This window comes from Equus asinus, chromosome 20, assembly GCF_041296235.1.
Source record: "Equus asinus isolate D_3611 breed Donkey chromosome 20, EquAss-T2T_v2, whole genome shotgun sequence".
NCBI classification, from domain to species: Eukaryota; Metazoa; Chordata; class Mammalia; order Perissodactyla; family Equidae; genus Equus; species Equus asinus.
In genome coordinates this window covers 67,369,938-67,395,233 of record NC_091809.1, presented here as the reverse complement: position 1 = coordinate 67,395,233, position 25,296 = coordinate 67,369,938, and the positions used below count along the sequence as shown (strand labels likewise).

At 48.5% G+C, this 25,296-nt stretch overlaps 1 protein-coding gene across 50 annotated transcripts in view; it reads right to left on the bottom strand.

The window, feature by feature from the left end:
- Positions 1 to 23,572, bottom strand: part of LOC106827516 (uncharacterized PE-PGRS family protein PE_PGRS54-like) — a 61,242-nt gene extending 37,670 nt beyond the window's left edge. For 4 of the 50 annotated variants that reach the window (XR_011495728.1, XR_011495726.1, XR_011495729.1 and 1 more), the window contains exons 1-2: positions 22,994 to 23,439; positions 22,170 to 22,250 (exon numbers count right to left, since the gene is read on the bottom strand). Coding sequence is in view for 5 of the 50 variants with exons in the window: in XM_070490453.1 (XP_070346554.1) it covers positions 16,125 to 16,210; positions 23,020 to 23,424 (491 nt within the window). In the remaining 45 variants the exon portion in view is untranslated. Of the gene's footprint in view, positions 1 to 16,124; positions 16,211 to 21,074; positions 21,293 to 22,169; positions 22,251 to 22,993 lie in introns of all 50 variants that reach the window. The other 46 variants (XR_011495731.1, XR_011495733.1, XM_070490453.1 and 43 more) reach the window with 25 other exon arrangements.
- Positions 23,573 to 25,296: the final 1,724 nt, after the last annotated feature.

Below are 25,296 nucleotides of genomic sequence, written 5' to 3'. Positions count from 1 at the left end.
GAAAGCAAAATGCAAAACCACAGCAAGATCAAATTTTTAAAAAATGTTTTTCTAGTCTCACCCCATTTTTGAATAAGTTCAAATCTGGGAAGAACGAACCTTTTTTGAAAGGCCAAGAACACTAGGAAGAGAAAATTAAGATACGAAATCCTACCAAATAACCAACAGGGTTGCTGTGTACCCACAAAATTTTTAACAAGAAAATCACACCTAAGCCAGGGCTCTGCTGGGAACCACGTGGCTATGAGACTTTGGAACCAAAGAAAACAGATGAGAGGACCCGACACAGCCAGGAAGGCTTTCTGTTACCAGGGAAGACTGGATTCTCTGCTCTGCTTCTCATTTTTAGTAAAATCATTTTTCTCTTCGGAAAGACATAAGCCCCTAGAGTCAAAAAAAGCGAACACTCTTTTAAAAAACAATCTTGCTACATTATATGTCATCAGGGAAATGCAAATTAAAACAATGAGATACTACTATATCCCTATTAGAAAGGCCAAAATCTGGAACACAGACAACACCAACTAGTGGTGCGGACGTGGAGCAATAAGAACTCTCATTCATTGCTGGTGGGAATGCAAAATACCTTGGCACTGGAATTCAGGAGACAGTTTGGCAGTTTCTTACAAAACTAAACATACTCATCATATGATCTAGCAATTGTGCTCCTTGGTATTAACCCAAAGGAGTTGAAAATTTATGTCCACACAAAAACCTAAATATGGATGTTTACAGTACCTTTATCCATAGTTGCCAAATCTTGGAAGCAACCAAGATGTCCTTCAGTAGGCGAATGGATAAACTATGGTACATCCAGACAACAGAATATTATTCAGTGCTAAGAGGAAAGGAACTAGCAAGCCAGGAAAAGACACGGAGGAAACTTAAGTGCATTTTACTAAGCTAAACCAATCTGAAAAGGCTACACATTGTATGATTCTAACTACACGACATTGTAGAAAAGGCAAAACTATCGAGACTAAAAAGATCAGTGGTTGCCAGGGGTTGGGGGCAGGAGGGATGAACAGGCAGAGAACAGAGGATTTTAGGGGGGCAAGATGATACTGTATGATACCAAGATGATGGATATATGTCATTACACATTTGTCCAAAGCTATAGAATATAAAACACTAAGAGTGAATCCCTCCGGGTGATTATGATGTGTCGGGGGTGGGGGGGATATGTGAAATCTCTGTACCTTCTGCTCAATATTGCTGTGAACCTAAACTGCTATAAACAATAAAGTCTTGTAAAGGCATGTGACTCATGCCTTACAAGAATATTCCTGATCAGCTCTAAACCATGAGCACTACTTTAAGAATGACAACTAGAAACTTAGCCTGGGACCAAAGGAGAGCATGAGAACCAACCCAGGGCGCACACTTCTCTCTCTGCATCTGGTCTTTCAGCAGCTCTTATGAGGCTGACGGTCACCAAAGGTTTTAACTGGGAGGCAGTGGCAAGTTGGGAATGGTAAGGACTATACCAAAAAAGGACATATCGGCACCTTTAAATTGAGCGAAGAAGAAAATAGTCCTCTGAAGGACACGGTAAACTGACTACAAATGACAAGACTGACTCTTCTGATACGAGCAAGACACCAACATGACAGGGACGGCTGGCAAATCAGGTACCAGACAGGCTCACTGGCAGCATTCGCTGGGCAGGTGTTCAATTAGGCAGGGAGCAGGCTGAAAACAGCTCAATTAATTCATTGTGCATGCCTGTCCCAGAGAACAAGAAGATAAACCTGAAATACCAGCGGCAGGCCAGATTAACTCTACAGCTCCACTTTTTGCAAAAGTGAGGGCTAACAAAGATGCACGTGCAAAATATAAAATTACACTGAGATTAGCTCTGGTAAACCCTTTAAAGTTCAAATTAAAACCAAAGGCCTGGAAAGAAACAAAGCAAGAAGGTAGCTTATTATGAATCAAAAAAGCGATTCCTTTCTCGTGAGTGGCTCTCCCTGGCCAGTCTCAGATACAGGCAGCCCTCGGTGCTTAGGTTGAGGAATGTGATAGGGACAAACACAGACCTGATTTTAAAACCAACAGCAAAGTGATGGGATCACGGTTATTTGTGACATCCCCTATGTGTGAGGCTGTGCCAAGCAGAGACTTAACTCCAGCCTACCAGGTGTACTTAGTGTCTGAATACACCAGAAAAAATATACAAAAGCATCTAGAGTCATTTGGCAGAGGCCAGAGAAAGGGAGATACACTGACAATATAAAATCAAGGAAAGAAGAACAAAAGTTAACAGGGCCAACATCTGGCAGAGGGTTACAGGTCCTCAACAGAAAGTGGGATGGATCTCACCCTCTTGGCAGCCAGCATCACTCAGGCCTGAGAAGAAACAGTATACCAGCATGCAAGGTGAGCATCTGAGCTAGAAGGAGTCTGAGGCATCTGGGCCACTTCCTCGTTCTAGAGAAAAGAATACTGAGGTTCTGAGAGGTTCAGCAACATATCCAGGACCAATTGTTAGCAATGGCAAAGCCAGGTCTATAATCCTGGTCTCCTGGAAGGCCTTCCACTAATAATATTAATGATGATGATGATGATGATAGCTCCCGCGTGCTGAAGAGTTTATGTGCAGACAGTACATTGAGGGCTTTACATATATTATCCCATTTAATCCTCAACAACCTATAAGGTAGTAGTACCATTATTATCCCATTTCACAGACGGGATGCAAAAAGGTTAAGCTACTTGCCCGAAATTACACTGTTAGAAGCACAGGCAGACCTGAGATAACATGGGTGAATCTTGAGGGCATTATGCTAAGAGAAATAAGCCACACACAGAAAGACAAACACTGTATAATCTCACTTCTATGTATAATCTAAAAAAGTCGAATTCACAGAAGCAGAAAGTAGAATAGTGGTTGCCAGGGGCTGGCGTGTAGGGGAAATGGGGAGCTGATGGTCAGAGAGCACAAACTTTCAGTTCATTATTAGATGAGCAAGTTCTGGAGAGCTGAGGTACAGCATGGCGACTATAGTTAATAACACTGTATTGTAGGCTCGAAATTTGCTGAGAGAGTAGACAGATCTTAAGTGCTCTCACCAGACACAAGAAACATGGTAACTATGTGAGGTGATGGATGTGTTAATTAACTTGATTGTGGTAATCTTTTCACAGTGTATACATACACCAAATCACCACGTTGCACACCTTAAATATACACAATTTTTATTTGTTAATTATACTTCAATAGAGCTAGAAAAAAAATTAAAGGAAAAAAAAGCACAGGCAGGACAAAAACCTAGGTCTTTCTGAAAGTCTGTGCTCTTAGCCACTATACTTGTCTGTCCCTGAACTTCGCTATTTCCAAACAAGGGAGAAAGCCACATTTTCAACTAAAGTGTAAAGCAGAAACTTTTCTATCATTGGATAATTTTTGGTGTCTACCACCTTTCCCTCCCAAGACACAAAAACAATCAGCACCGAGGGATATAAAGGACAGAGAGAAAAAAGGGGAGAGAGAGAGCTCAAGACTCTGCAGCCTAGACAACAGAACTTGAACAGACTCAGACCTGAAAAATTAGGGGCTAAGGTCAAAACCAAGTCCCTTTGGCCTTTTTTCCATTGTCTTGCACCTTCAACATGTCACATTTACTTTCATGTGGTTAATTCTGAGTGGACAGTAGTGCTGCTAGGCCCGGTCGGTGACTTCAGAAATCAGTATTTACTACAACTTCCATTAAAATCATCACTGTGCTGGACACAAAATCACTAGTTTAATCATATACACACGGCTATGTTCAGTTTCAGGAAACAGTTTTCTTGGTTTGTTTTTTTAATTGTGGTAAAAAAGACATAACGTTAAAATGAAACTGTTGCTTTCTGATAAAATAAAAGGCACCTAGCTTTTCTAAGAAATGCCATTTATATTCTCAGACTCCACAAGGATAGTCCTATCTCACTGTATATGGAAGATGCTTTGTTTTCTCTAAACTACAAAACCAGAACATCTCCCCACATGCAAAGACATCTGCTCCACTGCAACATCCACTTCCTTTCACTGCACAACCAAACCACACGTTCAGGCTTCTAGTTCAGTTCAAGATCTACAACCATCGCAGAACTCGAGCTTGAGAAGGGGCCTCCTGCAGTGGACCTGGAATGAGTCACTTAATCTCTCTTAATACTGATCATAAAAACAAGAGCAGCAGATACTGCTTCCTGAGCGCTTATCAGATGCCAGGAACTGTGCTAAAGGCACTTAACTCGAGTTATCTCTGAATCCTCACGATACCTCTGAAGTAGGTGCCCTTATCAGGCCCAGCTTAAAGATGGAGAAAATGAAGCCTAGTAGGTTTAAGGAAGCTTCATGACTAGGACGCTGCACACAGAGAATTCAAACCCAGATTCTTCAGACTTCGGAGTCCAAGCTCGTAACTATCACACACGCGGTGTCTCTCTGCTTTCCTCACTCACAAAGCAAGAGAAAGCCCACCACTCTCATTTCCTCGCGAGGACAGGCAGGATATGTTCCGACCTCTTCCAGCTGGAAGTTCTCCCAACCAGACCCAGCGACCAACTATGTACGTACTCGACTGGGTTAAGGATGGAGGGAACATGGAAAAGAAAACAAATCTCTGCCCCCAAGGATTTCACAGTCTAACCTACAGTAATCTAAACCATAATCCTTCTATTTCCAGGACACCTTGACCATAACCCTCAGTCAGAAATGTCTTTCCATCATGATCCAGGACACATATACACACACACACACACACGCTAAGCCTTACCATGTGTGATGCACTGATATTTTTTATTCTATCCTTTTTCTTTTCCAAATATGACAACTCACTAAATTGATTCTGTGACTACGGACTATGGATGACAGCTTAAGAAGCCCTGCTCTAGATGCCCTGTTTTAGCTCTAATTAAAAAAATAAAACAAAACATGTCAGGAAGTTCTTCCTTAGATCTAATTTAAGTTTCTTGGGCTGTCAGGTTAATTAAACTTGTATGGCTGACTACCTCCTCAGGGCAGAGGTGGCAGTGTATTAGATCAGTGAAGGGCCTGAGATCTGAAATCTGCAGACCTGCATTCAAATGCTGACTGACTCTCCTGCATGTTAGCTGTGTGAATTCTCCAGGTCTTGGACTATAAAATAAGACATATCACCACCCACCCCTTGGGCTTGCTACAAAGCACCTACCTGGTACCTGGTTCCATGGTCCTCAACAGAGGCACTGTGGGCATAGGGTGGGGAAGGGACACAAGCCTGGTCTGTGGGACAGGCCGGCAGGCAGGAGGACTTCAGCCTCCCTGGCCCCACACAGCTCTCACCGCCCCCTGGTGGTTGAGAGGCAATTCTGCATAATAAATGGCTGCAGTGGACATGACAATCTTCTTTCCACCATATTAAGTGATCCCGACTCCCTTCAGATCTTCTATGTAGGTGTCCGTCATGTTCCACATAAAAGTACAATATGTACACGCCTCAGCTAGAACAGGGCTTAGGCCAAGGCCATGGCCCTGCAGAGAGAGCTTGTTGTCAAGCTGGGCAGATGGACAAGCAAGCAGGTTACTGTGCCAGGTTACTGAAGTCTGGAAGCCCAAGGAGACAGCAGCTCATGCTGGAAAGTCCAGGTCTTAATCTTATTTGCAATTCTTTTAGTAGGAAAAACCACAGTTCCCAAATTTCTAATTTCTTTTTTTTTTTTGAGGAAGATTAGCCCTGAGCTAACTGCTGCCAATCCTCCTCTTTTTGCTGAGGAAGACTGGCCCGGAGCTCACATCCATGCCCATCTTCCTCTACTTTATATGTGGGACACCTACCACAGTATGGCTTGCCAAGCAGTGCCGTATCCGCACCCGGAATCCGAATCGGTGAACCCCAGGCCACCGAAGCGGAACGTGCAGATTTAACCGCTGCGCCACTGGGCTGGCCCCCCCAAATTTCTAATTTCTAACGCATTAAGATTCAGACACCATCACGCCAAGACTCAAGCCCTGAAGAAAAACATCGTTTTTCTTCAAGGATGAAGAAAAGACTGCAAGTTTCTGGAGACCAGAAGTAAAGAGAATTGCTCCAGAGCAAATAGCAAATACACACAAAACTGGAATCCTCAAAGACTGAAAATCGCTGGTCACTTTCCTGGCTCCTCTGGAACTTGCCCTATACTTGTCTAGACTCAAACTTACAAAAAGGAGCGAGGGAGGGAGGGAGGGAAGGAAGGAGATAAGGTCTCCCATTAGGAGGCCAAAAATGTAAGACTGAATCTGCTAGATGCTTAAGTTGGCCTTCTGAGCGGGGAGGCCAGAAGGCCTCAAATCCAGACTTTTAAAGTCATCTCAAGATAACTATATAGCCATTGTACATGTGCACGCTTAAAATACCCCATTTCTAAAATTCTGTTTTGTCATTTCTTAATTTCTCAAAATACTGGGCCTGGGCACTTGAGAGCGGGCATGTGGCTGTCATCGACTTCCCAGAACTCTGGTTCCCAGCAAATGAAGCAAATATCAGCTACCCTATCCCAAAACTGAAAAGAATGAGAAAGATTCTAGTTCAAACAAGGGTTCCTTAGGGCTATTTGTGCTTCATCCTCTCCCTCTTGCTTTGGCCCTCCAAAGGGGCTTCCCAGGAGAGACCACTCACTGTGGTCTCAGGGAGGGGCCTTTCTCAGGCCTCTGCCCCTGGGGCTCCGACATGTGATTCCTCCAAGTCACGCTGGCTAAAAAGTAATAACCTGTTCATTCAGTCCTGGGTGATTTGATGTACACTGTCTCATACACATCTTACCACAGCTCTCCTAAATATTATTACTGCCCCCAATTAAAGGATATAGACTCAGAAGGTTAAAGAGAACACCAGGAAAGGGCTGGGAGGGAAACGAGGATGAGTCCAGGCACACCTGACCACACGTCCCACGGCACACTAGCCAGCAGAAACAGCACCTGAAGAGGCATTCTCGCACTTTCAGAACACGGCTGCTTTTAAACAGACACCTCCCCTGATGTTTTTTATGAAAGTTTCAGAAAAAAGCTATGAGGTATGCTACCTAAGAGTCTCAGGTCTGTGATGTCCCTTAAGAATCTCCGTCTGTAAAATGGGGGTGACGGTGGCTCGCTGGGAGGACCGGGTGAGGCGCTGCCTGTGCAAAGTGCCTAAAAACTCCGACACGCCAGCCAATATAAACCAGCGTGAGCAGCAGCCGTACAGCCAGGACTCTGAACGTAGCTTAGGTGGAAAAAACTGTAGGGGACTTGTACTCCTCAAAAGTGTAGGGAAAGCACCGAGTACTGAAGATGGAGGAATATTTGGTTCAACAGCCAGTGCACGCAGAGGACGTCGTTAGGATGACTCTGTCACCAACTACATTGTCTTGAGGATCTCACTATCTCACTAGGCTCGCCCATGGTCCTAGGCAAGGACACCTAGAGAAAAACTGTGAAACAGGAGAAAGGCAGCAAAGAATAAAAACTGAGAATTCTGTGGTCCAGTCACATCAGAGCGATAGCCTTACACATCACTGCAGTCCCACACAGAAGCCCCTGTGAGTTGGGGGCCTGCATCCCCAAAACCCACAGCTGGCCTCTACGGAGAGGAAGGTCACCCCTCACCTCAGAACAGGCCTAGGAGCTGCCACCAAGCTCCCCACTCCCAGCTGGGGACACGTTCCATTACCAGGGCTCCAGAGACCAGTATGGTGCACAAAAGGCCAGACTCTGGTCAGAAGAACCTGGGTTTGAATCTCTGGGCCCGCTACTTACACACTCAGTCTGTGAGCAAATCACTGCACCACTTCCCTTCTCAGTTTCTTCATCTGTAAAATGGAGACAATAATACCCACTTTCCAAGGTTTTTGTGAGGATTAAGTGAGAAAATGTATATAAAAGTCTCAACACACAGTGAGTCAGCCACTGGAAGCTATTACTAACATGAAGCAGAACCAACGAATACTGGGTAAAAATTAAATTTCATTCCTTGAAAGAAAAGGTTGCATGAAGTTAGTGAAGATTAACAATTTTGAGAAAATTCAAGAAGCAGGATGGAAAAACTACACTCCCCTCTCCTTCCGAAAGCTTTCCGAAACCTCTCCACCGCTGGTTCCCCCACAGGAACAGAGAAGGGGAGTCTGGTTACCTCCAGACTCTTCACACTTTATAAATATACCACACGACCAACCAGAGAGCACTTGCTGCCAACCTCCTGGGCAAACGAGTCCAACAGGATTTGATCCGGAAATTAAATGTCCATGCAGCCCAGCCATACTCAGTTCAAAATAGATATCCGTGACCTACTTAGTCTTCGAGTACCATTCTCCAAGCCAAAAACAAGCCGACGGTGAGTCAGGGCCGCTGACTTCAGCAGGGCCCTGCACAGAACCCCTGTCTTTCCTGTCAGAGGAAACGTGCACCGAAACAGGGATGACTCAAAAAATTATCTTGGGGGTACCAGACAGAAACCCTAGCTATCAAACAGCTGATTCAAACAGTTGTTAAAAAAGCAAAGAGTCACAGCAGTTACGCCAACAATTCATCACCTCGGGCCCCCAGTGATGTGTTTTCATTCATTTAGACTGAAGGCTACACCTCTCACGACAGTCAGTTTTCAAGCTACCCAACCCTCACCCTCATAATTGTTTCCTGAGTATTTGTATCTTCCTCCTGAAACGGTGGGCTCCTTGAGAGCTGAGGCCCCGCCTTCTGTACCTTGATATGCTACCGTGTCTTACACAGCACACAGTGTCTTGGTCCAGTGAGAAGCAAGAACTGCACCCACCCTGAGAAGGGGAGCAGAGAGTTCCTCCAGATCCCAGCCCAGTCACATGCTTGGCTACTCAAGGTCAGAGAATAGAAACTGACAGACCGACACCTGCTGTAGACGCAAGCAAGACAGAGAAACCAAGGTAAGTTCCTGCATAGTTTCAACTACCATACGGCGATGAAATGGTCTCCTACATTACCACTGATTTCACCAGGGACATGTGAGTCTTGGAGAGGGTGATCCAAGGACCTTGGCAGAGACACATTCCAGTAAATCTCAGAGCATTCCGATCTCCGGTACAAGGTAGACAACGGAACACTATGCTTCACCAACCAAGCAATGATAAAGGAAGCCAGCTGATGGGAAAACCAAAACAGAGCAAAGCCACTATTCTTCCAAATCCGTCCTCCTCAAGTCCCCACGGGGAGCCCCAGACATTCCTCCCCCGACCACTGTACACTCAAAATTCCTATCATAGGAATTTACTCGACAGCTCTCTCGTTTACTTAGCACTTTCCCTCTCATCACGACACGTAATTATCTACAACCAGGGAAGGCAAGCAGAACAAGCATTTTTATCACCCACTTAGAAACCAGGAAACTGAAACCAAAGCATGTCTACCACATGGTAAGATCAGGACTAAAGCACAGAACTCCTAACTCCAAGTTCAATGTCCTTTCTCTCAAATCACCCAGCATGGCACACCCAGACCTGACGAAGCCATGAATCTGAGCTCGAGGCCACCGCTCTTTCCACTGCTGCGCACCTTCTACAGACAGAATTCTAATACACACTCCAGCCCTCTTAACAAAGACAAACAGGTGCACACTAACCATCAACCCTCCCGTCCACCAACAGGGAGCACCCATGTCAGCCACATGTCCCCTGAGCCAGCTGATGGCCTACCTCCCTGACAAATACACAAAACCCAACCCTCGAAACCCTGGAACCTCCAAGGGAGAGAGAGACACCAGCGAGCTGCTTTCTACAATCAAGTGGGGAGCACAGGGCAGGTGAGTAATCATGGACTCCAAAGGCCACAAACCAGAGACCCCGGATGGCTGAGTCTCAGGATCCTGGGTTCAAACCTGGCTCTGCCACTACTTACTCTGTGACTTTAGGCAAGCAACTTTGTTTTTCTAAGTCTCAGCTTCCTCATTTATAAAATAAGGGGTTAAAAAAAGGGACCTCACAGTGAATGTACTTAACGCCACAAAACTATATACCTAAAAGTGTAAATTTTACGTTATACACATTTTACCACAATAAAAAAAGTAGGTTAACATTTGTATTTTAAAAAAAGGATCTCACAGGTTCATAGTGAAGATTAAATAAGATGGTAATGGCAAGTTCTTACAACATCTAGCAAATATTAAATCCTACAAATAGCTATTTATTATTTATAGTAATTAATAGTTTTTATTATAAAGACAATACATGCTCAATGTAGAAAATGCAGAAAAATATAACGATAAAAAGCCCATAATATCAAAATCCAGAGATAACCACTGTAATAAAATTCTTTACAGTATTTTTCCTATGCATAGATATTTCCTAATTTGGAATGTAATGTATATGCAAATTTGTAGTCCATTCTTGTCATTTGTGGTCCATTTTTGACCCACTCTTTTCTGCTTTACTTGTAACTGCAAAAACAATTGTCACAACAACATCCAGAAATAAAGGGATTTTGTTCAAGGCAAGGCTAAGAAGCCACGTGAAACTGGAGACAGGAACAAGGCGCTCACATTGAACAACTGGAGACACCTGCCTCCAGAGCCAGGCTGGAGATTAACTCCAAACCCCCAGCCACCTGTTCCTCCTTCCCCAGCAAAGTTCACCCAGAAGCTAAGCACCCTGGGGGTTTGGCCAAGCAGGACAAAGGCCATGGGGAGGAGGAGGAGCTCTGTGGAAGCTCTGCATGTGTCAGGCTCAGGTTCCTGCTCCGTCAAGGAGTTCCCACTGTGACCAGGGAGCCGGTGCAGGCCAGTCATCCCAGGGCCCATGCAAAGAGGGGAAACATGCATGCCAACCACTTCCTGCAACCCTCAGCTTAAAGATGAGACCACTGAGGCCCAGGGAGGCAAGTGACTTCCCCAAGGCCGCTCCTGGATGAGACCAGAGCCTAGCGCTCCAGTCCCAATATGGGGCCAGAAGGCTGAGGCCCCAGGGCTCTGAGTTAAGGCACAGCATGCTGCCTGCTCGGAGGCCAGCAAAAACAGTCAGAGCCCACGTCCAGTCCATCCTGCCTGCCAACAAGTATTTATTTACTAAGTGACAAAGGCCACCCTGGGCACGGGACAAGGAGGCTGCTTTATAGGGACACTTGGCGCTTTGTCTGGCTCCCCCTCTTGGGCATGGCCTCCCTGACTCCAACATGATGCGGAAACAACGCCAGACTCCACAGACCTCTGGGGATGCTACCTGAGTCACAGCTTCCCGTGGCGTCTGGCAGAGCAGGCTGCGCAACTTAAAAGGCAGCTCTTGTCAGGAAGCGCTTTTGATGTGCTGGGGAAGCACCCCCAGAAATAACCCTGGGGAAGGAGCTGCAATCTCACAAAACACATTTTCAACGCTCATTTTCTAGCTAGGAACAGTCTTCACAACTTTCATCTTGTACGAGTGTGTGTTTTGTTTGGGGGGTGCGGGGAGAAGTGAGCAGCACCCAAGGGCAACTCCTGAAACTCACAGAAGAGCAGCTGCTCCTGGCGCTGGGGAATTCTATTTCCATCTCCGCGGACTCGTAATTATCTTCTAAAGCGGCGCTCCCCGGGGGGGTGACAGTGCAGTGGCTCCCAGATCACCTCCCTGCATGGGCTGCTCCTGGCACTGCCCCAGGAGGTGGAGGCAGGGAAGAGGGCCTGAAGGAGGCCCACCCACAACCCACTGCTCTGGAACCCCATTCACAACCGTGCCAGGCCCTTTCCTTTTGCGGCCCAAAGCGGAAATTAAATGTCAGCCAGATAAGGAGATTTCCCTTCAGCTCTGACGCCAAGGAATCCGAAGTTATGATTCCCTCAGCAACCATGTAAACCAAACCGGCCCAGGCCTCAGACCATCAGGCCAAGCTGCTGAGGGCAGGCCCCCAGCTGGAGCTTCTTCCTCTTTTCAATGACTGACAGTTAGATCACGGGCCTAAGGGTTTTTACGGCAATAAGAACAAGAATGTGCAGAACTGTGTAAGCCAGTTACAAAGTGGGTGGTGGAGAGGGCCCCGGGGCCGTGAACAATGACTGCACAACAGCTCACTGGGTCTCTCCACAGCTACTTTCAGACAGCCCTCCCCTCCCTGCCCTGTATTTTCAAGGCCAAATGTAGCCCCCTGCCCAAGGGAGCTGACTCGACTCTTTTCACGGCGTAGTGACTTTATCCACAGAAGGATCCAGGGAGCTGAATGCACTGAGTTCGCACACTGACCTCAGCATTTTCTAAATCTGCCGGGGGATGAACACCTTACCCGTAGGCATAGTGTTCACTAGGCGGGCCCAGGGCTCGGGGAGGATAAGCAGCTCACAGCAGGGCTGCCACGGGCTGAGTTCCCCGGCAGTCCCAGCCACCCCCAGCCTTGTCTGTCTACTCCCTCTCCTTCATGCTTGTGGTTTAAGTGTGGGGAGGCGGGTAGGTAAAAAAGTTTCTTGAAGGAGAGGGAACAGACAGGAAAGGTAAGTGGATCAAAGGTCAACAGAGCACTAACATTTAACAAAGAAACTGCAGGGACTGGCCTGGTGGTATAGCAGTTAGGTTCATGCATTCCACTTTGGCAGCTCAGGGTTCACAGGTTTGGATCATGGGCACGGACCTACATACCACTCATCACGCCATGCTGTGACAGCATCCCACATACAAAATAGAGGAAGCCTGGCACACATGTTAGGTCAGGGCCAATCTTCCTCACTAAAAAAAATAAAATAATAAAAAAGAAACTGCAGAGAAACAGTTGCTGCAAAATATCTAGCCATGTGCACACAGCACAGCAATGGCCATCTAAACTTAGAAAAAAATCCTAGAAGAGCTGGTCTGTGCCTAGCCTGCTTTCATGGGTACTCACAGCCATCTATGCTCACCACCACGATCTAGGCTCACCACCACCATCACGGCTCCCATCTCACTAGAGCAAAAGGCTAAAGTCCCCACAAGGACTGGCAAGGACCTACTCGATCCTTGATTCCCTCACTTACCTCTCAGATCTCACATCCTCCTGATCTCTCTCTCTCTTACACACACACACACACACACTCCTGCCATCCCAGCAGGTGTCCACACCCCCCTCAAGGCCTCTGTACTTGTGGTCCCCTCTGCCTGGAATGCTTTCCCTCCACACATCAGCTCCTCCCCTGACCCCTCCTCAGATCCAAGCTCCAACCCTCCCTTCCCAGCACAGCCTGCCATAACCCCCTTTCAGCACCTCCCCACCACACCCTCTGCCCCTGGCACTCCCCATGCTTTTCAGCCATCATCACCACCTCATATACTGTTCTGAGTTGAACAGAGGCCCCCGAAACTCCATGTCCACCCGGAACCTCAGATTGTGACTTCCTTTGGAAATAGGGCCTTTGCAGATGTCATCAGTCAAGATGAGGACGCACTGGAATAGAGTGGGCCCTAATCCAGTAACCGGTGTCCTTATAAGAAAACAGGAGACACAGGCACAGGGGCAAGGCCGTGCGACAACAGAGGCAGAGAGCAGAGGTATGCTGCCATAAGACAAGAACAGCGAGGACTGCCCGCGACCACCAGAAGTCAGAGAGAAGCATGGGACAGATGCTCGGTCAGGACCTCCGGGACCTCGAGAGAAGACACTTCTGTTGTTGAAGCCATCTAGTTCGTGGTCCTTTGTTGCAGCAGTCCGAGGAGACCCATACACATACCATGAATTATAATCATTTATCGTCTGTCACCCCACACTAGAAAATAAACTGCAGAAGAACAGGATTTTAACTTCTTTTGTTCAGTGCGAAATGCCCAAAGCATAGAACAGCATCTGGCCCCCAGTAGGCACTCAATAAATATTTGCTGAGAGAGTTGTGAATGAATGAAGATGAGTTTAGAAGGCAGGCTGGGGTGCGATACTCATCCTACAGAGGGCAAACCTGAGAGGCTAATGTTCTAACCTCGCTCAGAGACATAAGAACCAGGACCAGAAATGAACTGGGACCTTGTTCGTTCACTTGAACAATAATACGGAGCTCCTCCAGGGACTAAGTGCCACAGGATGGCTGCCACAACGCAGTAATCCCTAACCATGTATGTGGGGTGGAGAGACAGAAGGACAGGCTCCAGGCTTGGCTCTCCCCCAACTAGGGCCTTGACCCTGAACCAGGTAGCTCACCCCGGGTCTCAGTGTCCTCATCTACAAGCTGAAGGGTGGATTAGAAGCCAAGGCTACCTGCTCTCTAAGGGGCAGGCAAGGTTTGTTGTAATCTGTGCTGCTGCCGAGAAGCCTTCTCGGACCTCTGGAGCCAAGGTGAAGTCTCCGTTCCGCTGACTTACATGTAGGGCAGGACATCTGGCACTTTCCCCACTCTACTCTGAAATCTCTCTCATACCACAGGCCACTATGATCTCGTTTGCATAGTTAATTTTCACACACATTATCTGGACTCACATCACAGGCCTCTGCATCTGGTGCTCTGCAAGCCACGCAGCCTGCCCAGGCCCCGCCTGTGTCCTTGCTGGGTGGCTCTGCTCCTCCCAAGCCTACAGACGACAAGCTCACCCACCAAGCTCGGCTCCCAAGAGCAAGGCTTCCTTTCCCCATCTCGACCTCGGCGGCCTGGGCTGCTTTGTAGATCTCAGGTACAGCCTTCTTTCTCAGCCTGCAGGTCTCAGACCTCCAGTTCGGGTGAACAATCAGCAAACACACCAGGGACTTCACATGAACTTGCTCTCATCCATAAACACGCATGCACATGCACACACGTGTGGACATCAGTCCCTGAGGGGTGCAATTACAAATCATGAGGGGTATGAAACCAGCACAGACATCAACCTGGGGCCAGCACTGTTACCAACGTAACCAGGTAAAAGGTAAAAGCCTGAGCTTGGGAGCCAGGCTCCAGAGTCTGAATCTCAGCCCTGCCTCGCCTTGGGCTTGACTTGACTCTATGTCTCTGCACTTCGTCTTACAAAGGCCTCAGAGGAGCGAACGGCAGACCTCTGCAAAGCGCCTAACACCGTGTAGTTCTCTTTTCCCACATCTGGAAACGGGTAGCTCATGTCAGCGTGCAGAAGAGGGAAAAGAGCCTCAACCCCCTAGGGCGAGGAGACCTGGACCCCATCTCCGCTCTGTACCGGCCAGCTGTGGCACGGGGAGGCACTTCACCTCGCAGGGCCTCGCTCCACCTCTTCAAGAACAAAAGGGACAGGTGGTCCTGAGCACCCCTTGCACTCAGTCTGTCTAAGAAAGGGAAAGGCCTCTGTGTTCTGGGCCTTGGTGCTTCACAGCAGGAGGTCTCATCTAAGGAGAGACCTGAGCCTTGCTCTCCTGCCCCACAGAAGGCTCCCTGCCAGACCTCCCCGTCCATCCCTGCCTTACTCCCACAACCCTGATAGATCTGAATCTGCCTCTAGTAGCTACTATCTCCTGGCCTCCTCTCTTTAACACTACCAGCTTATGTGCATTTTTATACTTAGCAAATGTAATATGCATTCGTGCACTTAAACACATTTATTAAGGAAAGGGGAACAGAAGTAAGAGTAGCAATTCCTCAAAATTAGTGAGCACTTATTAGGTAATAGGCCAAGAGCTTTTCAAACATTACTCTCCTAATCCTCACAACAACCCTGTGAAGTAGGTACTGATATTATTCTTGATTTACAGATGAGGAAACTGAGGCCCACAGAGATAAAATAACTTTGCATAAGTCCCACAGCCATAAGGGGCTGAATGGGAGCTGGAACTCAGCTTGGCCTGACCCTGGAGTGTCTTTGTCACCCCAGGCTGCCTCCTCCATCACGCCTCTCTGGCCCCTGCTGAGCGGCTGGTAAAGGACAACATCATCCAGTAAGCCAGAGCTTCCCAAAACCCACTGGGCACCTCAGTCTGCACAGATGGCCCGAGGTGAGGGCCTCCAGAGGCCTCCTCTACCACATCAGGCCCCTGGAACACCTCCTAAGAAACCGTGGCTTCTCCCCAAAGTACCTTGCTAGAAGACAAATCATCACAATATTCTCACAAGAAGCCAAGAGAGACGGGGACTGACTGCACCACAGGAAGGAAAGACCCACCACCACAGAATTCGCTTTACCACACCCACAGAGGCTATTCCACAAGCAAGAGGGTCTAATTTTCCAGGATGCAATCCTTAAATGTTCTCCCAGTTCAGCTTTCCCATCTCAAATCCCCAACCTGGCAGGGCAGCACAGACTGGTCTCAATGTGCTACTTACACCCGCTCGCTTCCTCGGGGGAGAGGTTCAGAAACACGCTGGCAGGTTACACCAAAATCCAAGTGTTCTGTTACAGTATCCAGCCTCTGGGAAAAGCAGAGAGAACGTGAAACCAGGAACACTTGCTTCCAGTGCCACGTTGCTTCCCCTGGCGGCAGGCTGCTCACACCACCCTGAGCAGAGCCTCGGTTCTCGAGGGCTCTGCTCTCTCATCCTCCACGGTTACTATAGACCCGTCCACTAAGATCCAGAAGCCAAATGACTAGTCTCAGAGCCTCACTAGTAATCAGTGAAATGCCTACTAAACACTATCCATCTCTTTCACCTAGAAGAATGGCAGCCCATGGTGAAATGGGCAGCCACATCCACCACAGGTAGTTTAAACCGGGACAGCCCCTGAGAGCGCAGTGTGGGTACCGCTGTAACCGTTGAAATGTGTAGCACCTTTGACACACCAATTCCACTCCTAGAAACACATGCATATGTGCATAGCAATATGTATGTATGAAGATACAATAGCAAAACTGATGAGTCAGTTTATATGTCTATCACTAGGCGACTGACTCCTAAATTATGTTAAATCCATGCTATAAAATATTCTGAAGACAAATTAAGAGAGAAGAGCTACATGCATAAGATCTCCAAGATATATTTCGTGAAAAGAGAAAACAGTGAAACAATATCTGTGACATGACTAGATTTAAGCTTACAAAAAAACCCAAAACTATATGTATTGTGTCTATACAGGCTGATGGACAGTTTCAGGATATGAATGAAACTGCTAAAACCGGTTACTTCTGAGGACCCAGCAAGGAGGCGGGGCATGGGGAGGGGAGCGGGGTGAAGGGGGACCTCACATTTTCTGCTCTGTACTCTTCTACTATTTAGTGGGAGGGTGGGGTGCAAGGGCATAACACAGTCATGTATTACCTATATCATTTAAGAAAAAAAGCAGTTGAACTGATTAAAAAGCAACACCACCACCATCAAAAATGAGTTCTCGTTCTGGTGTGAGATCACAGCACCAATCTGAACAAGTTCTGGTGCCACACTCCAGGGTTCACAGGAGTGACTGATTAAGTTCAATTTCTAAGCCCCTCATGACAGACTGGATTGGGACCAACAGGAAAGAAAGAAAATGTGAGATGCGAGGAAAACTTTCCTAACAGCTCTGTGGAAGCTGCAAACCTGTCCACCCTGGACCTGCCCAGCTCCCAAACTAGCTGTTCTGAGACCTTCCTCCCTCTCTCACTCTCCCGGGATTGAGAGAGTTCCCTTTCCCACAGCAGAGGGGAGGCCGCCCGCTGTCCCCAGCAGAGCTGCTCCCAGGCGAAGCTAAAGAAACGGCCTGGCCTCACTCTACCTTCCCAACAGAGGCACCGTGTGCCAGGCTCCTGGAACCGCAGCAAGAGCCAAGACAGGCAGCCCCAAAGCCCACTCATTCGAGTCCCTCCACTTCGGCAAACAGCCCAGGCATCTTTTCACACTCACTGCTGAAGTCCAAATGGAACCAGTACACACATCAGATGGCGCTGCCAACACAACAGCAACAATGTGGAAAAGGGAGAGATAAGTCAATGGGATCCCAGCTAGATATATATTTATTCTTCCTGCTTGTCAGCAGTAGCACTTCTGTAGATTCAAACATTTGATAAATATCATTTTTGCTTTCCAGTAATAATTAAAACAAACACACGCACACACAGCTAAACACAAAGCAAAAAGAAAAACAACAATGGGGCTTTGATTAGGGCACAATGTTCAAGAGGGAGGCGTGACAGCCCACATCCTCAGGGAAAAATGCTCTCCTCCCATTAAGACAGGGACCTCGTTAGCGCACCACTCCCCGGGCACTTTAACAGTCTGCCGCTAGGGGGCTATCGAGAGGGGTCCTTAGGACAAGGAAAAGAGGTCACATCTTGAAGGGAAAGGGGTGACCCCAAGCAGAAAGTAGGGGAGCTGACTCTTCTGCAGTGACTCGCCACAGAGACGGCTTGTGACTGCACATACTGGGAAGCTCACGGTCCAATAAAGGTAACTGTTGGCCTCCTCGCAGTGAAGACACAGCCCAAATAAAGTCGGAACCTGATCGACTGGCCTGAGCCAAGCAAGAATGAATTATCTGAAGGGCATGGGTTTATGCAATCTGGAGAACAGAAGCGCAAGCAAGTTTCTTACAGAGTCTGGAACTGACCAGGGGAGAGGGCATGAGACCAGCATATTCATGACGTGGCAACAACAGTGCATCCTATGATGGGGACCCGTGGACACTAGCCACCAGGACCAACCGCCTCCCCCTGCCGACTCCGGTTCACCCGAGTATGGCCTGGCTCCCACTGAGACTGCACCCTTCAGGGAAGGGTGGTCTCATCTCCTGGAGGGGCTGGGCACCACTGTGACCTCCCCTACCCTCCCTCCCCTTTCCTGGCAGGGCGTGCAAGCCCTCTGCCTTCACAGGTTTTGGAATCGCACAGATCACGGCTGACACTCAGATTAACCACTTGCTGGCTACGTGGATGCACATCTGTTGTGTGCCCATTTCCTCATCCGTGTGCTGGGAATAACACGATCCACCTCCAGAGCTGCTGCAAGGATTCAACCCAAGTAGCAGAGAGCCTAACTCCCCAAGAATGATCAGGACGCTACCTGTCCCCAACCTGGCTCCCGAGTCTGCTCTTCACCACATCGCTGTGCCACCCCTTCAAGACCAATGAATGGGCATCAACTCAAGGGAAAAGAAAGCACCCTCAAGATCTAAAAATGAAGGTTAATAAACACAAAAACTAAGCTACCAGAATCAATTCATTATCAAAATAATGCAAGAGGAGGGAAGAGCAGGCAAACATTACTTTGGGGAGGAAATGCTTTCAAAATATAAAGCTCTATGGTTTTTTGGACTTCACTTGCTCCAGAGATTTGGGAAGATTACATTTCAAAAGCTCACAAAGGAGACACTTCTATTTTTTTAAACTATTTCTTAATTAATATCTTCAGAGAACTAAGGAGTACTTTTATAGACTGACGGAATCTTAATAAAATTCTCAGAGAAATTCTGGCATCAGTCACAACAAACACCCTCTTGGAATTTAATTTCCTTTACAGCACACAACTTACTATGGAAACTCATTTATGATGCCACCACAAACAGTGAAAATCTGCCTGGAGCACAAAAACTTCAAAGGCCCACAAGAGAGCCGTATAGGACTAGACGGAAATTGGCCCCATATTTAGCCAAATCCTACATCAGACAGACATTTCCCCCACGCCAAACTTTCCAGCTTTTACTGTCAGATTCAACTCTTCCATCTCCTTCCAGCCCACATCCACCCTGCCCTCCCACCTTACACACCAGCTCTTCTAACGCCTCCTTCCAGCCAGGAACCCCCCAGATTCAGTATCTTTCCCCTGTCCAACAAAATGAATAAAAAAGGAGAGAAGGGCACAAAATGGACAAAGGGAAACTAACTACATCCATCTTCAACTTTCTATCAAAGACTTGGCCTTTCCGGCTTCTGGTTTGGTTCAATTCCCTCCTTTTAGGTGATCGCAAGGCCTGGAATATTCACTGTGTGTGCTGGAGGCTGGAGTGGGAGGGCAAAATCTGGAAGAATTATTCATAAGTACAAAAACGTACTTGAAAAGACTTTCTCTCTTGAGGACAATTCCGACTGGAAGACTTAACCCCACTATCCCGAGTGCCTACTGGCAAGGGCAGGGAGGGGGTGGACACCAACCTTTACTGAGCACCCACTGCAATCCCCGGTATATCTCATTTAATATAAGGCCGATAACGTTATCCTGAATAACCCAGACTGAGGGGGGCCAGGTGACAGGCTCAGGGACATCCAGGCCCACCAAACTCCAAGACTCATGGACTGATAAGCTTCCAGTGTCCCCAGGTGCTGATACTAAAACGCCGTGCTGAGTTGGAGGGCACTTTACAGTCTACATGTTGCTTTTCAGATACATTATCTCATTTAATATCACGACCCTGTAGAAGAGCTAAGAATTCCTTTTCCACTAACACAAAAGGCTATTTGATTTCAAAGATCATCAGTAACTCGTGCGAGCTAGCTCTAACACCTACAGAGTTGTGCCCTCTCTGAGCTTTCTCACCTCACGGTGCCTGATAGATGGCAGGGGCTCAAATGGTAACTATTACTAGCATCAAGATTTTTATTAATCTAGGGGTGGGCCCAGTGGCATAGTAGTTAAGTTGAGTGCACTCCACTTCGGCGGCCCCAGTTCGTGGGTTCAGATCTCAAAACGGACCTACCACTCGTCAGCCATGCTGTGTGGCACCACACATACAAAGTGGAAGAAGATTAGCACAGATGTTAGTTCAGGGCTAATCTTCCTCAAGCTAAAAAGAAGAAGATTGGCAACTGATGTTAGCTCAGGGCTAATCTTCCTCAGCAAAAAAAAAAAAAAAGACTATTAATAGCCTTCACACATACACACACACATAAGTATATATACTACAGATACTTTAAAGACTGAGCATAATTAGTCAAGCCTTTACTTGTTGGAGAGGATATAATTTTATCACCACCTCAAATTCAGAGATAACCACTAACTGCAGCTTCCAAGAAACTGACAGAAAAGGATTACTGAAAATGATGTGGTCAAACCCAGTATGGATTTTGAAAGCTACTAATGGAAGAGAAGAGAAGGACAGGAGCATTCAGTTACGATAAAATACAAAAAAATCTTCCTCTCCTTCCAGCACCATGGCTTGATCATTAATGTGCTGTTTGACCCAGCCATGTCATTTCAACTCTGTGATGACCTTCAACATCCAACACAGGATGGCCAGCAGGTGACCCGGAAGTTCTAGTGAGAGGCTGCCCAGGGGGGTTGGGGAATAGGGGTAGAGTGGATACATCATTACCTCCAGCTACTTTTAATGTGCTGCATCTAATTTGTTGTTTGCCTATTAATTACACTCACTTGAAAAGAAAGCTGGGAAGTTCAGAAATGCCAGATGCAACAGGAATCAGCTCACCAGGTCTCAAGCCAGAATGGAAAGGATGACAGAAGTGTGGTGGCACAAGGATCCCAGCATCAGTCAGACAAGGAAATCTATAGCACTATGGCAGTGAGGGATCCTGGGGATGTTCTCTGAGTGAAGCTGCACCAAGACCAATCCAACTGAGCATCACTCCAGGCTTGAAGGTTAAAACAAAAGAAGAAATTCAGGTCCACAGGTGAGATAACACGGAATTCTCTTTAAGCACAATTAACAACTTTATTGTAAAGATAGCTGGCCAGCCATGTACATGAATTGCCTGCATGGGAACAGTATTCATACTGTAAATCTAGTACCAATGATGGTTAGTTTTTGTTTTGTTTTGCTTTTGGCCATCTTTCTTGCTTCTTATCTGTTTTAAGTCCATCCTAATTGCTTTATAAGAATAGGCTGAGGTTGATTTTGTGTGGCTGATCTAGTCTCACAAGAAGAAAGATTTCAGTCTCCCTCAGAAACCTACTCCTGCCTCCCTCAGATTGTCTAGCTCTCTTTATACCCCATTTCACAGATAAGGAAACTGAAGTCCAGAGAGGGCGAGTGACTCATCCAAGGTCATACTCCTTCTAATACATCTAGGACTAGAACTAGGGCTCAAGAGGCCCCCAGCGTGCACCTCCACCCCATCACTGCTGCAAATGACATGGCATACTTGTGTCTTGAATACAAAGTTTATTTGAAGGGGAAAAAAAAGCCAACATGAGTCATCTCCATTGTCAAGGGACACCACACAGGTTGCTCTAATAAAGCATCCAGCATCTCCACAACCACTTGTTTCTGAAATAACCAACCTCAGCCAGAGAATAAAAGGCCATGTCTCATACCCGCTTCAGGACACCCACCACCCGGTTAGCAGACATGCTGCTGGGCCCTGGGGACCTGCTGGCCCAACGCAGGGAATCCAGAGCTGGCGGTCCTGGAGAGGAAATGGGGTGGATGGGTGTGGGAGGAGGTCAGAGCTGTGTTTTCCCATAGCTCCCGGCGACAGTTACGATTTCATGCAACCCCATCCTACTCACCTGGGAACCCCAAAATACCATCCACTCAGGGGGTCCTCCTCAACTTCCCCAGGACAAAAGCACTGCAGTCTGGAGGTGAATCTGGCAGGTGGGGAGGGGCGGTACTTGACCGAAGCGGTAGAGGAAGCAACGCTCAGCTCCCTCCCCAACCCCTTACAGGAACTCCCCATCGGGTCTTCAGATGCCAGCGGCGTCCCCAACTCTGAGCCTGACCCCTCTCTGGGTCTGCCCCGAAAGAGGAGGGGAGGAGGCAAAGCCCACCCTCCATCGCTCTACCCCGCTGGCCAGCCTCTGGTGCGCGGGCCCGCCTCCCTGCCTCCCTCCCCCCAACCCCCCTCCCCCGCAGAGCCCCGGCCGGACACTTGCCCACTCCCGCCCAAGACGCGGAGCGCACCCCCTTCGCCCGCCAGCACAGTCCCTGCGTCTCCCGCCTTCCCAAACGGGGCCCTCCCGGCCGGCCGGCCCGCCTCCAGCCCGGGGCCCCTCTCACCGCGTCCCTCCGGCCCCCGGAGTCCGCCCGGCACGCGCACTTCCCGCCCGGCCCACGCGGGCTCGCGGTCCGCCCCAACTTTTCCCGGCCGCGGCCGGGGCCCCGCAGCGGCGGGCAATCGGCGTCCGGCGCCGCGACGGGCGGCCCGGCTCGCGTCCCCCAGGCGCCCGCCGCACGAGTTGCGCTCGGGACCCGCTCGGCGCCTGGGCCTCGGCCGTCAGCCCGCGCGGAGGCGGAGCCGGCGTGGCGGGAACCGCGCTGTCCCGGCGCCACCTCCCCTGCCCGGGGCCCGCAGCCGGGGCCCCGCGCGCCCGCCCGGCCGCTGCCTGCCCACCTGCCCGCGGCGCCGGCGCCGCTCACCTCCTCCCGCCGCCGCTGCCGGCCAGACGTGGCAGGGGCCGCCGCCGCTCGCGCTCCCCGCCTCGCCGCGCCTCGCCTCTCCTCTCGGCGCCCGGGCGGGCGGCTCCGGCGAGCCGGACCGCAGCGCCAGGCGCCCTCTGCCGCCGGGAAGCCGCATCCTCTCGCCCTAACCCTAACTGGCTGGCCGCCCCCGCCCGGGCCTCGGCCCCGGCCACCCGCTTCTCCCCCGGCCTCGCCGCTGCCTCCGGGGAGCCTGCCCTGACCACCCAGCCGCTGGGCGCCTTTCCTCCCGCTCCCGCGCAGCTCCCGGGTTGATACATTTCCAGCTTCTCTGAATGCCTCCCCCAGGAGATAGTAAAATCGGACGGGGTTGGGGGTGGGGGGTACCAGGGGAGCAATCACCATGTCTCCCGCATTCGCCGTTTTCTCTCCTAGGGCTGGGTTAAGCGCCCTGCCTGGAATATCCAAGTGCGCAATGAATACTTCTTGAGGAGCGAAAGAGTGAATGAATGAGTAGACAGAGATTTTTGCCACTCTCCACCCAAGTAGGCTTTCAAACTTCAAGTGGACAGCTATCCCGACCTGGATTTGTTTTTTGTATATTACACACACACACACACACACACACACACACAGGCGTGTGCAGCTTTCTTTGCATGAATAAATGGGACTCACCATTCCCCACCTCAGCCCAGCGCCAAAGACACACAAGGCCCACAGCTAGATGTTATTCAGGGCTTTGAGTCAAATAGACAGGTTTTAGATCTGCCACTTCAAAGTTGGGAAATCCCGGGAAAGCTGATCTCCCTGGGCACAGTTACCTTATCTATAAATTAAGAGTAATAAAATCGGGGCTGGCCATGTGGCCGAGTGGTTAAGTTCTCGCGCTCTGCTGCAGGCGGCCCAGTGTTACTTTGGTTCGAATCCTGGGTGCAGACATGGCACTGCTCATCAAACCACGCTGAGGCAGCGTCTCACATGCCACAACTAGAAGGACCCACAATGAAGAATATACAACTATGTACCGGGGGGGCTTTGGGGAGAAAAAGGGAAAAAAAATTTAAAAATCTTTAAAAAAAAGAATAATAAAATCTACTTCATAAGGTTGTTGTGAAGAGTCATTGACATCACGCATTGTGTGCAAAGCACTTTGCACGGCCCATCCCCCCATGTGTACTGTACTATCTACATGGTAACTATTGTTAGTAGTATTAGTAGTATTATTACTGGTCTAGTAGGTGATAGAAGCTATGGGCAAAATATAAGATAATGGGTACCTTTTCGCCTGAGGACAACCTTAATACCCTTGCACGCGTGTATCATCACCTGCCCAACAGAGCCAACCCTGGTGGCAAAACCTCTCCAGTGCCTCCTCTGCCGCCCCCAAGAATTAACTGGTCTTGGTTTTTTGAAGAGCTGTAGAACCGGCTTTCCTGCAGGTTTTCCACCTGGGTTTTGGTGGCCAATCTCTTCATTAACAAGTGTTTATTTTTTGAGGGCCCCTGCGGTCTACTGCCTCTTCCTGTTTTCTTCTTGCTCCTCTCTTAACACCTTGAGGCCATCTTTTCGCTTCTGACAGTCTCCTTCCTGCTCCACGCATAAAGCGGCAGTGAGGACAGTCAAGTGCATCAGATAGGACAAGGCTGGAATCCCAGCCCGTCCACCTTGGGTTTTCTGCACCTCGGTACCCTCAATTGTAAACTGTGGAGAATAATGCTTCTCTGTGGCGTTGAGAGAGAACTGATGATCCAGTCTGCATGCAGTCACTGGAACATATAGACGTTTAATAAAAGGCCACTATCGATTAGTTTATTTAACAAGCACTTAGGGAGCATCTACTGAGTGTTGTAGATGCTAGAAGAGTGAGGGCAACAAGCATGGGTGAGGTAAGATTGCCACCCTCAAAGGAGTTTGAGGTCTTGTGGATGAGACAGGCAGGCACATACTGGGGCAGAAGGATTGGGGGGACATGATGCTGCTAAGTATGAATGAAATTAGCAAGCCTGAAGCTCCAAATTGGGGCAGTGGTACTGCGTCGTGGATTGCTTTAACTCATTATAATTGTAAATGCTCTTTTCCTCTAAATATTATGTACCTAACTTCCCAAGGCCACTGCTAAAAGTTAATGAATAATTTTATGAGGCAAGCAGAGCCGTTTGATGTAGGATTCAATCCCTTAATAGGTTGACTCCAAATCCTTCCTTATACTAGTAATAACATGTATATTGTAACTTTGTGACAGCACCATGATTTATAAGTTAAAGTTGCATATCTCGC